This window comes from Halyomorpha halys, unplaced genomic scaffold, assembly GCF_000696795.3.
Source record: "Halyomorpha halys isolate HHAL.00 unplaced genomic scaffold, Hhal_1.1 Scaffold837.1, whole genome shotgun sequence".
NCBI lineage: Eukaryota > Metazoa > Arthropoda > Insecta > Hemiptera > Pentatomidae > Halyomorpha > Halyomorpha halys.
The window spans coordinates 246,807-261,028 of NW_027104749.1; the positions used below are offsets into that span (position 1 = coordinate 246,807).

General features: G+C 31.4%; 1 protein-coding gene across 7 annotated transcripts in view; it reads left to right on the forward strand.

Moving 5' to 3' along the window:
• The first annotated feature begins 11,538 nt into the window (after positions 1 to 11,538).
• The window catches only part of pan (pangolin), a 385,910-nt gene continuing 383,226 nt past the window's right edge, over positions 11,539 to 14,222 (forward strand). For all 7 annotated transcript variants that reach the window (XM_067044983.1, XM_067044988.1, XM_067044985.1 and 4 more), the window contains exon 1: positions 11,539 to 11,904. In XM_067044983.1, the coding sequence (XP_066901084.1) occupies positions 11,755 to 11,904 (150 nt within the window). In that variant the 5' untranslated portion in view covers positions 11,539 to 11,754. The remainder of the gene's footprint in view (positions 11,905 to 14,222) is intronic.

Here is a 14,222-nt window from a genome sequence, read left to right on the forward strand (position 1 = left end):
AAGTTGATATAACCGTTACATTTTTTTTTGTAACAGGTTATGGGGAGGGGATAGTCTCGTACAAAAGACACCTCTGACCATATACAACGTTATAATTTAAAAAAATAAGATAAAATAAATAGGTAAAAATAATTCGTGTAAATAAAAGAGAAAAGTAAAATTAATAACAAATATAACAATAATCGAAGAATGTCCTGCACCAGCCTGGGCCCTGTTTATAATGAAAGCTAATAGTATTAGTTAATAGTACAAATGTAGAAACTAGTGTGGTAATAATACTAACACTTATTTTTTTCATGATAGGAATGACTATTAGTGATATTACAGGAATTAAAAAATACTAAAGTACAAGTTACTATTGTACAAGTCAGTGTAATTGAATTAAGATAAATCTACAAGACTAATAGTATTAGTTTGTACTTTATTATGAAACAGGGCCCTGGTCTTCAGTCTTCGGGTTGAGGTTGGGTTTCCCAAGTCGTAAGTCACTGCTCCTTTAACTCTAGTTAAATGGGTGTGGAACTTCAGGAACCGTTTTTTGATGTAATCCTCTATCGACTCCATTTGTAATTCCCGATGAAATTGGCTATTTCTTTTGAACTAAGGAGTATCCACTGCGATTCTAAGAACTTTATTTTGAAAAGATTGTAATTTTTCCTTTTCGTAAAGGATGCAGTTCCCCAGACTTAACAACCGTACAACAGCTGTGGCCTGAGAATTGTTAAAAAAAACAGTTGTTTCTGATTTGATTTGGATTTTCTATTCAGGATAGGATATAGCAGTGCAAATCTTGCATAGATTTGATTTAGTTTAATGTTGCTATGGTGTAGCAACTTTATATTCAAGGTAAGGCGCCGATCTAGGTGAATTCCCGGTCCATATATTTTAAGTGTTCTAACAGTTTTACCTAAACAGTGGTGATGAGTTGCGTTGTCATTATTATATGAAACTGTATAAAACATTTTAGTAATCATAAACACCTCTAAATAATACCAATAACCATTTATTTATAAATGCTGTCAATAATACCACGTAAAAACTTTATCTGTCATACAAAATCAAACTAGTTAACCTAGGTGTGTAAAATTCACTAAGATTACCTGAGAGTAGAAGAGAATATCCGCTTAATCAAAAACCTTCTTTAGAAGGTATTTTTTTAGTTGAAACGTATTTTTTTGCGACCCTAATCATAATAATAATCATCGAATCAGTAGGATAAACTAATGCATTAAGACATTTTAGGTCTTTCTTTCGGTTTTTCACCTATAAATCTAAAACGGCCAGATGAAAGGCGAAAAAAATACCTAACGCGTTACTTAAATAAATTAATTGGGAAATTATTAAGAGTTTTAGAAACGTCAGAGATCCGTTTTGGTGTTAAGTATGTTAGAAACTAATTTAAAAAAATATTTGCAGACGTATGTTTAATGGGCTGAGTTTAATGCATCCTGCCCTTGTACTTTTATAGTCACCCTCCCCCACGAATGCAAATTTAATCAAGATTGGGCTTAGTATAATATTCAATCAACTTATAGAATTTATTGTATGCTATATATGGAAATCAGTAAAATTCTCTAAAGGTACAAAAATTGTACAAAATCTACTTTGCAGGGATAAATCAGGGCTGAATAAGAAAAAGACATAAGCATTGTACACTATTAAAAGATTATAATATAGCATTCCGGATTAGAAAATTAGTCAATTTTTTATATTAATTATATAACAGTAAGTGTCCTATGTAAATAGTTATTGATCTATTCCAGGAGAAAACATTAATATCTCAGGAACTATTTGATGTTGAGATGTCTATTATGGCTTAATGTGAAGCTGGAGTAAGTTTAAACTTTTTCAGTCTTAAACCTTTGTTAATCAGGATCAGCCTTGACGAAGCCCTGCAAAGTGGGACGAAACTGTGGTTAACATTAAATAGTTTTTCTACTATAATGATGTTGTGTTAAATGTAAAATGTTTTACCATGTTAAATGTTATAACTATAGGATTGTGAGCAGCCCTATTTGAAGTCATGTTAAACGTTAAATGCATAAGAGCCCCTAGCGGATTTTCTCAGCAACTTGTTTTATAAGCCTTTATGTTTATAACCTTCCTTCCAGAGCCTCATGTTATTGTTTACTTCAGTTTTGATTTAAGTAATTTATTACAACATGCCTAGTTATTACAATCTGTTCCTTATTACCTTTTCTGTTTTTTTTCCTCAAATATATCATTAAAATTATCCATTCTGATTTAATAACAGGGATATGAATACCACAAACACACGAAAGAACTGAGCTGTCACAACAACAAAAATGGCGGCGATCTCAACTGGTCTATTGTGTGACGTCATTCTCCATTTAACAGACCAAGTAACAAACTCTCAGCCATGTTAAATGTTATTTTGTTTTACCACGGTAAAGGAAGGCAATTTTTTTCGATTTAACATGAGGTTTTCCATTTAACACGCTTTAACATGTTTAATCAAAGATCATGAATACCCCTTATATATGTACCTTTATCGACCGCCACTCAGACTATCTTCCTACAGTCTACTTCATACGGTCGCCTAACTTCTTCCAACTGTAAAATCCTCGTTCAAAAATCGGCAAAAGACAGGCTGAGGTTCATAAAAACCACAAAGACTGTCGGTATTCTGGTTCGAGGCGGTGGGGTTTTAATGAGGCAGCTTATCCTATCACTCCCTACCATCGGAGTTTTCTACCGGCAACTTTTTACTCCCCGGAGATTCTTGTTGCCTGTTCTAGTCCGACTACATGTGACGGCTTCCTGGAGACGTGTTAGCTATTTAAATGGTCTGTTAAGTGCCTCTGCACGGGTATCTAGTATTTATTTTATTGATCTTAAGTCCGATAGGACTACAATGTTCTAGAAGCAAAGAAAAAAAAAAAGAAGGGAAGTCATTAAACCAGATGTAGGTATTACAGTGTACGCTACTGAATCCAATGCGGGCACCTGAAGACATGCGGGGTGATGCATCAGGCATATTAATACCTTAAGTCTAATAATATACTTATATGTCAGAAAAAAATAATAATCTATTAAAATTAAGATGCACATTTTGATCTTTTAGAATCTAATTTAATTCAAGAAAAATTGTAGAAAGAAAACCAGGTGGCGATTAAAGTAGCAGAAAAAACTAATTATCTGTAACAAAAATTTCCTTCAATGTTGCCCAATGTTCAAACCCTCTTTGCTGGGCTTAGTAAGGGCTAAATGAGAAAAAAATATAAACATAGTAAAATATTATAAGATTATAATATAGAATTTCCTATTATAGAATAATTCAATTTTTTATCTGCATTATATAACAGTAAACGTCCTAAATAAGTAGTTATTGATCCATTACAGGCGAAAAAAATTGTTCTCTCAGGAACTATTTGACGTTGAAATGTCTACTAGAGCTCAAGTAGCTTGTCAAGTACAGCATAAAGTATTTTATAATGCACATCTCTGTAAGGGTAGTAGTTTTCATTTTATTATTAAAAATAAATTTAAAACGTAAATTTTTTGTTTGGTAAAAAACGTTAGTGTTAGAAAAATTGTATCTAGGAAAATATCGAACATAAATAGTTCCATTAGGGCTCGTTAAATGCATCGTAAGGCATTTTGCAGTTTATAATTACTATTTTACAAAAAATAGTAGCTTTCATTACATTCAATAAGATAAACTCACAAAATGATTTTTTCCCGTTTTTTGGAAAAACTATATTGATTTTTGAAAAATACCCATAATCTAAAAATATAATACGTCTCGCCCAGTTTCAACTTCTAACGTGAGAGCAAGTCATTGGAAAAAAATAATAAGAACTATTCCACTCCATTTGTTCTGCTATTGAGGCTATATTTTACCTTCAAAATAAATTTATGAGAAGTAAATAAAAAATTTTAAAATACCGTTTTTTCACTCTCCCGCCATGTCCGACTTACTACATCGGATTTATAAGACTTTATAGATTTATTTTCAAAAATAATTCATTATTTGCCTCAATTCACTAACTGATTAAGTCAGTCACTATCTGAGGATTCTATGTTTAATAACACCACACTATTTATTGTAGTTATTAAAAAAAGAAATAAAATAAAACCTGAACGTCCATACATTTTTCCTTCACTCCCTAATTTCAAGGTTTTCATTTTAATATTTTTCAAACCGCAGGCAAAGGAACTCCTGCGCGGCGTACTAGTAGAGATACTACACTAAGTGGATATGAATTTTGAATGCTCCAAATTGTAACTTTTCATTATTGAAATTTTAAGAAGGGAAATATGTGCATATTTAGATAATGACCAAAAAGATATCTTAGAAACTATTGAACATAAAGATTTAATTGGGGCTTATTAAATGCACTATTCAGTTGTATATAATGAATGATAATTCAGCTTCCTGAAACACGAGGGCCGTATGTGGCCGAGGGAGTTAAGGCGTCTTAATCTTAAAACTTAACAACCTCCTTAATCCAGAGGCACCGGTTCGAAATCTGCCTCAAGGGTTTGACTTTTATTTTGTGGTGGTTCTACGGAATAAAACTTGACCTTCCCACCATGGTTAGAATTGGGTTGTAACCCTCCCTTTCTATATGTCAGAAATAGCCATGTAGCGGGTTGTCCGGTACATTGAAGAATTTTTTCAAATACATTTTTTTCTGCCCCCTCACACTCACGCAAAAAAAATTTTCCCGAGTCTGCAAACATTTTGAATAATTCTTTTTTTGTAATTTTTCCCTTTACACTGGCAAAGAGTTTGCATACATTTTTGAAGATGTAGTGTTTATGCAATGGTGGGCCACGGTCCCGTTTGGAATGGTAAACTATTCGTATTTTTCAAATAAGAATCTGTTGACAAACATTAATCTATATTAAATTCTAGGTACAGCTAAACTTTAATCTATTTTTAGTGTATACATAAAGTATATTTATGTTGTATAAGAATTATATAAATTTATCTATTCTAAGTTAACACAAATATAATGATGAACAACAGCTAAACCTAATTAATAATGATTTTCCAAGAAGGATCTATACAGGCTCGTTTAGGTGTTACATTGTATTTCATTATTGGCTAAGCTATATTTTTAATCTTAAATAGCATTTTACAATAACTATTATAGATATAGTGTTAGTTCAAGATTAATTATGTAAATTCCATTTCTATTTTTAAAAAGGACCTTGAACGGCGAAGCAAAACGAAAAGAACAATCGATATAACGTAATCCAGATGACGTGTCAGTCTTAAACTGGTTGGATTTTGTTGAAATATGTCAAACAACAATCTCGAAAAACCAGTTTGTCCTTATTAAACGTGAGGTCCCGGCCATCTCGTTAGTTATTCCTCACAATAACTTTAAATTAATACTATAATACATCCATAAGTAATTTGTATTATAATTTGTAATTCTAGTCTGTGCAGAATTATTTTCTATGATTTTTCTGAAGCAGAATAAAATTTTCCATGAATGGTACATATTTGGATCAAATGATGAATCCTCCCTAACTAATGAATCGAGCGATAATTTTATTTTTGTTTTCATTTCATATTCAATTATTAAATCTCAATATTTTATAATATTAGCTTCGGAATCAACCAAAAGAGACTAAATTAATTGTACGTTTATAAATTCTAGGAGGGCGGTGGTTTACGCTTTATCATTTCCCTGATTCATCTTTTTCAACACAGAATTGACATTCATTTTTTTTTTTTTATTCTATTTAAAGATGATATTTTGGGAACAGCTTTTCTGTTTTTTATACAAATTAATTCGTTAAGCTAGTTAGTTCATACTGATGAGGATTTGTGAATCCAATTTCAGAACTAAAAAAAAGAATTTCGAAAAAAGTTCCTGTAAAATAATGATAAACTTTTATTTAAGAAGTTGAGAAATTAATTATACAAATATTAAAAAATAGAAAAGAAAGAAACACGTTTTTCTCTAATCTGAATATTATAAGAGCTATAAATCTTTTCTCTTTAAAAAAAATTAAAATGTCACATCAACATTTATTATATTGAACTCCTGGTTAATTTTAAAACCTTTCACTTTTACAAGCATTACTTCGTTATTTACATGCAAATTGCATCAGGTTAACTTAGCAGGTTACCTATGATATATTTTTTTTAAACATGGTCATTTTTAATATTTAGATTTACTGCTATCACTCGTAGGTAACTAATAAATAAAGTATTAATAAGTTAAAACTTAATAATACGTAAAATGTTCAATAAGCCTAGTCCAACTCAATTCTGATTAACCATTTATGATGAAATTTGCTACAATGACTTAAACCAAATAATAATTAGTACTTTGGTATCATTGATAATCTCTAATGAAAAATGCAGCCCTGTAGAACGAACCAGCAGAATTTGAGAGATCTTGGCACACAATTTTCTAAAGAGTCAACCCCATAATCCCTACAGTTCAATTTCCCAACAATCTAAATCCCGATATATGAGAATCGAAATGTTATATAATTATTTATTACCCTTTAAAACATAGGTATAATAAACATACAACTAGACTTAGGTATAGTTAACATTAACTAAAAAACGGGTATAATGTTAAAATTAAACAAGCACATTACTTATAAAAGGATACAATATTTTTGCAATTAAAATAATTAACATACATATAAAAATCCACACGTTATTTTAATACTTTATTACCCTTTTAAACCTACGCAAACATAAGTAGAATTTTAAAAATAATCCACTAATCAAAATTTTCTTTAAACTACTTTTTCGTTAAAAGGGATTCCAAAACAATTACTGTTGTAATTCCCATAAATCAGAAATTCGATTTGCTTTTTTCGGATAAATTCTACGACCATAGGTAGTTCTATCTTCAATTTTCTTAGTTCTATCGGCCGTGTTAGAAGGTGTGTCATCAAGTTATGCTCAGTCATCAGTAGTATGCTTCATCTGCATTAAAAATCCATTAAGTCGTTTCTAAAAATTCATGCTTTAAATAACAAATTTAACAGTCGTTATGTAAGCTGATACAAAAGATAGTCGGTGGTCGGGTCCAACTCCTCTGCCCCTTTGCTACCCCTAATAGTACAAGAGCCGGGAAGAAAAAAAGGCAGTTATATCACCCCAATTTTTGATTACTTTAATGAAAACTAGGTATAATTACCAGTCAAAATTGATGAGTCTGCCAAGTATAGGCAGGGGGAATAAATAGCGGCTGTTTCAAAGCGATAAAAAAACTAATTTTTCATTCGGAGCTCTATATCGTAAAAAGTAGGAACAACACAAGAAAACCTAAGAGAACGTCATTTAAATAATAGTAAATTTGCTTAATAGAGTTATTTACGCTAAATAGTTTTCGAGATATAGCTTTTTAAAAAGCAACATTTCATAAAAATGTTGTATGGAAAGTACTAACAAATCAGTAGTTAGTGCATTTTTTTGAAAAATTTATATCTCAAAAATCATTTGACGTACAGATGTCTGTCTATTAACACCAAAATTAAAGCTAGTTAAATGAGCTAAAAAGTAGTTTATGATGTTTATCTTCCTAGGAGTAATAGTTTACATAAAATTTGCTAAAATAAATTGATTTATAGTTGTGCGGACAAATTTTCATTTGCCAAATTTATATTCATATGTGAATATCATAAACTATACTACCCCTACGAGGCTAAGTGTCAGGAACTACTTTATAGTAAGTTAAATTTCCTTTATTTTGAGTGTTGGCAGACATATGTGCGTCTTATGGATCTAGAGATATATTTTTTCCAAAATCCAACATTTTATACGAACAACTAGAAATTAACATTTTGTGAGTTTATTTTGTCAATGATATTTGAAAAACTATTACTTCTACAAAGATAAACATTAATTTAATGTCTGCACAACGATAAATCAATTTATTTTAGCAAATATCATGAAAAATACTATTCCTACGAAGGTAAAGGTCATAAACTTCTTTATAGTTCATTAAACTAGCTTTAATTCGAGTGCTAATAGACATCTGTACGTCACATAGTTCCTGAGATATATATTTCTCAAAATAAATTAACTAACTACTAATCTTTCAGTTGATTTTTTAAAAAAATTGCTTTTAAAAAAGCTATATTCTGAGAACTATTGGACGTAAGAACTCTTTTAGGGCTAATATTTCATCAAATTTACTCTTCTTTAAATAATGTTCTCTTAGATTTTTTTAGTGTTGTTGGTAGTTTTTAAGATATAGAGCTCCGAATAAAAAATCAATGTTTTTTTAAGGTTTTGAAACAGCCGCCATTTTTTAATCCCCCTTCCTGTACTTGGTAGACTCATCAATTTTAACTAATAATTATACATAGTTTTTATTGAATCAAAAATTGAGGTGAGATAACTGCCTTTTTTTCTTCCCGGCTCTTGTACTATACGGTGTTCACAAACGCCCTTTAGGCTTCATCCTCCACAGCAGCTTAACCCCTCCATCAAGAGCAAATATTACATTACCATTTTTTGAGGTATCCAGTTCAAGTGCTTCAATTTCTGAATAATAGTTAGACACACTAATCCAGCTGGAGTTGGTGAGATATTGACTGATCCAAAAAAAAAAATTGATCTTTGATAAAAAAAATTTTTATATATGAATTCCTAATGTATTTTTCTCCTTAAAAATCTCAATAATATTTAATATTGAAGCCTGGAATCCGATACAGAGGAATTCCCAGCTGGTTATATCCCGCGAGGCCCGTCAGAACCCACTTAGATCAGATTTAATATTATCTCGCCATCAACCTCTCGTTCTCTACCTGCCAAGCATTCGTAACCCTATTAGTGATCGCCTCGTCTTCACGTCTACTACCATTACAGTCAGAGGTCTTGTTAGTTTTTTCAAATAATGTTTCATTTGTAGGAATTAAAAAAAAAAAAAATCGTACTCTTTATACTAATTAAATTATTGTACCTTCACATTCTCATAATAAAACCCGTGGATATTAGTTATGATCTAATAATAGTGACTGCGACATTTGTTACTCTAGTGAAGGAAAAAAACTATAACTAAGATTAACTTCTGGAAATCGACCGTTCGAGGGATCAGCTTGTAATTTCATTTTGCCGGTAAAAAGGGCAAATTCAATAATAATGTGAAGAGCATTTTTTGCATTTTAACTATCTGAAAATATGTTTTGGAGGAAGAGTTTTGGAAGATCGTTGATTGTATAATAAATAAAAACAAGATGGTCGTGTGCGGTCAAAAACTAACTAAAATAGTACAAAAACTATTTATTAAGATCCAAGGTTTCATCCCACTTTGTAGGGATTGATCAGGACCAAAAAAACAATATTGTACCTAAGTTAAGCCCTGATAAAGCCCTATAAAGTGGGATGAAACCTTGGATCTTAATAAATAGTTCTTCTACTATTTTAGTTGCTTTTTGGTTCTTAGTAAATAGTTGTTGTACTATTTGAATTGAATTATTTATCGCACCTGAACCACCTTCTTTGATTTAATAGTTTATGTTTTTATTTTAGAAGATAAATGATTTATTTAACTAACAATGCTTTCCTAATATATTGGGTTTTTATACCACATTGCATACTAATAAGTCTTATTACTTATAATATAAATACTAAATTTTAGCCATTTATTTTTAATATGTTCTTACCAAATGAAAAAAGGTGTTAGGACCATTGCTGTGTCTGAATCACAAAAGTAAAAACAGAGGCAGATGAAAAAATTCTTTTACGGGTATAATAAAAAAAATTAAAATTAAATAATTATAATATAAAAACTCTTTTTAAGTGTACATATTTGATCTATAGTCTTGCGGATGAGACCAAAGAAGACAGGAAGCTTACTATTTTAGTTGAAACCAAACCAGTGGTCAATTATAAGAAACCACTCATAAGGAAATCAAGAATATTTTGGAGGGTCGAATGTGTTTCAAACCCAATGTTCGGGCGGTTTAAACATTCCTTAATGAGAAGGATATAATATAAAATTATTCCAAATATTTAAATTTTCTTTTTCTTTTAGAGAACACGGCAATTTCGGTTTCTAAAATGAGCACAAAAAAGAAAATTTCAATTCTGGAATAACGGTGAACTTTTATTGAGTTTGAACAGTCAGAACGAAGATTAATTTACTGAAAATAATAAAGGTGCTAAACAACGTATTTTACTGAGAAATAAAAGTTAGTAGCAAGATATATTACTAAAGGCTAAAGACTATAATCCTTGCTTTGAACAGACATCTTAGTTACAGTTCAAGTCTCCAGATAATTACCAATAGTGAAATATAAATTCCTGAATCAGAATAACAAGGGTGTTGTAAAGCATTATAAACGTTTTTATAGGAATAATAAGTCATCAACTTAATAAATCTGTTTCATTAAAAGAAATAAATAACGATATTTGAATTGCCAGTGGTGGCTAACGATATGTATTCAGCCGAAAGTGATAGCAATAAACTAGGCATGGTGATATCTGTTTTTAAAAATGAATGAGAGATACTTTGAGCAGATATCTTACGGCTGGTTTGCAAATGTTAATAATATAGTATTTGGTAGACTGAATTTTTAGAATCAGCCCATATCTATTTAAGTCGTTAAGCTGTTTGATACACTCGAGATGGGCGGTCGACAATGCAAGGAAGTAGTAAATTCTGTGCATAGATTTGTTATTTTTGACATTTTGGACGTTAGATATAAAATAATTAGGGAAATAACAATCCCTAAAAGGCTGTGGGCGAGAAAAAAAAAAGAAAGGCAAGAAAATTGGATAAACAGTATAGCAAAAGAGGATAAGCAATAATATTTCAATACGCTATCGATGTCAGAAAACTCCTTCAATATTCTTTCACCGAATGTAATACAAGATACAATATATAGGCGGACCATTTTATATCAGGCGTGTTTACATTTAAAAAAAATAAAGAAACTCGTGAACTTTTAAGCTCGACCGCTTCACCACACCTATCCATATAACTAAATTAACCTTGATTGTGCCTATCTAAAACTGCCAAATGACAAGCCTCGCTCACCAATTTAACCGAAAAATTGACAAAAATGTTAACTTTCAACTTGCTGATAACTTTTCTGTTTACATAGGTTTAGTCGCTTAAAGTTAAGTAATCTACTTGACAACTTAATACGTTTACATCAGCCCTTAGTTATAAGTCAATCTCCTCAAGATGAAAAGAAGTTATTAAGTAAAAACCCTAGGAGAATGGGCAACAAACCTTCTTAAACGTTTAATAGGGGTAAGTAATGGTCAACTTCCGAAATAAGTCGATTTAAAGAAATAAATGACGATAAAGGGATTGTCTGGCAAAGAGACACGGGAGTCGGTTATTCAAAATAAATGTCTGGATAAGTGTTTAAGGCCTGAAGAGACCTAAAACGGGTTGGAATCTTTAAAAGATAACTTGATAAATGGTCTGGTAGTTTTTTTAGGAACAGGATAAAGGAGCGTAAGGCAGCGCTCCCAGCGGAGACGGGAGAGATCGGGCGTTTCCGTAACAGTTCGGAGCGGCTGCCATTACCGGGCGGCGGGGCGGGTGGGAGGTCACTTCAAAGAAGGCTCCCCATTGGTCGGCAGGCGGGCAAGGTGGGGGTAGCGCTCCCGTCTTAGTTCAGTTTTACCTGGGATGGCCGTAAGGCATGTTCTCGTCTCGCGGGCCGGCTCGCTATAACAATATATACTCTTCTTGTGTGTGTAGTCTGTAGGCTGTGTGTGTGACCGCGATGGGGGGATGCCGCTCCATGTGATCTACCCTTTGTGTAGTGTCGTCTGTGGTGAGGAAAATGCCGCATGTGTCTAGCGGGAGCGGCGGGGATGACCTCGGTAGTACCGACGAAGTCAAGGTGTTTAAGGATGAGGGTGAAGACGAGAAGAGATCTTCAGAGAACCTCACCGAAGAAAAGAGCAGCCTCATAGATCTTACAGAATCCGAGGTAAATGCCCCAAGCTGTTATCTATTCTTTCTTATCTTCGTAAACGCATGCTTATGTTGTTAGTATCCCGTCTGATGTTTCTGTCAACCACTTAGCAACCTGTCAACAATCATATATCTATAGCATAGTCCTACTCACGGGTCCAGTTGTGAATTGAAGTTATTGTGAACCATTTATCTGAAACCTCTTTACCAATAGATCTTTGTTTTCATTAGTTGACTGTCCACAAACCTATCTCAACAGAAATGTAATCTTCATTCACGATAACTTCTCACCATTTGCTTTACAATTTGACCGAACTCCTTAAAATCTTTATACGCGAACTATAGACTTTCTATGTTATACAATACGAAGTCTTGTAGGAAATTAATTTTCAAATCAAATAAAAAAAATATGGTTTGTAGCACGTTGACAAGGGGACCTTTTGTTCTCCGAAAGCTGTCTTTATTAGTAAACAACGTCTGATAGAAACGTCATACTTCATTTCTTGGAATTCTACTTCTTTCGTATTAAAACCGCTTTTCCTGACTTTTATCCTTCCGTTTAAAATGATGTATTTTTTTTAACCATACTGAGATGTATTATATTTCAATGTTTATTTCCGTATTTTATTAATAATCGGTTTATTAAGATAAGCAATTAAAATTTACAAAAATAATATGAAATAGTAAGAGATAAAAGAATGCCCCAGATAGAGGGAGTGCAGAACTCAATGAATGGATGCAGGTGAATTTCACCTGTTCACGGTTCACCAGCCACTAACGAGCTTTCCACCAATCACGTGGCTCCCACTCTTTGTTTATCGTCTGGCACGCTTTTCGGAATCTCCCCGTATTTTTGATCTCTCTTTATTTTGTGACATTTACCCATTTACATTGTCGTCTAATTTTGATTTTCCAAATATATCTTTCAATTATTAAAGCAATCCTGTTTACGATTTTAAATTGAAGTACATTTTCTTTGACAGAATGACAACCTCCAATTTCAAAGTGTTTAATAAATAACTTTTAATTTTTTTCATAGCAAATTAACATTTTTCTCCTCACCATTTATTAAAGCTTAATTATTATAGAAACAATATTGAATTTATAAAGACTGGTTTTATAGTTGGTTATTCTGTCAAATGAAAGACCCAATTATTAGTATTGTTTGTTTTTTCTGTCCTATGTATTTCTTCATATATTTCTGTTCTATTATAAAGTTATCTGAGATAAGTTATTTTAGGCAACCGTTGTTTTTGTTGCATTTTCTAGTCTTATGGCACAAAGCTTTTTAAACTTTTTTGTGTTAGTTTTTATTTTTAAAAAATTAAAATTAATTAATATAAGTGAAACTAAGAAAAAAAAGAAGTGATCATAGTAGTAACAAAAATAATAAAATTCAAATCTAATAATAATTAATTTATCAGGAAAATTCCATAAATTTGAACCTAGACGAATTTAAGTCATTATCTGTTATATATATTTTTTTAAATCTGATCTCAAACTTTTTATTAAACACAATATTAAGCATGAGTAGAGAACGCACATTTTATGTTTTTAACGGAATACAATTTGTACAGTTAATCAGAATTCTTTTCTGTCTTTTTTAATGTGTAAAATATTCATATATATTTTAGTCGTTATACAAGAAACTGAGGAACTTTCTTAGATTTTCACTTAAGGAGAGTGTTTTATAAGTGTATCGCATGCAGAAGTAGAAGTCACTGTGTGAACAATAATTAAAAATCCATTTACATCTTCATATTTACTTATTTTTTTACTTTCAAAATGTGAATTTAAAAAAGTATATGCATGCACGTACACAGAACACGCACGCACGCACGCTCTTGCTCTCAGACACAAGTTTATTATTGTGTGCCTGTGTTTTTTTAGTAAATTTTTATTCATAGTTACATTTATATGTTTATGTAATGAATAAGGAAATACATGTTGGCCTACGTTGACTTATGTAAATGTTTACCAAAAGTTGGTAAATGCTACTGAATTGTTTACAATAGAATCGCTACAACGGATTTAGTTTACAGCTTTCCCTTTATTATGGTCTTTAAATATTTTATAGTTTATTTTCCTATTTTATTATTGTGTTTTATTAATATTTTTAATTATTTTGTTTTGTGCAGGTTTGCTTATTGGCATTACTGATATTTTATTGAAAACTTAAAAAATTATGTCCAAGTTCTTAATATCAGCAAGTTTCGGAGTTGGTGAACTTCGTTTCTAGTTAACAAATTTATCATCCAAGTTTATTAATCCTCGCGATCTTTAATTTCATCAATTGTCACCCTGATCTTTAATGTCATATTTATTTTTTAGTAC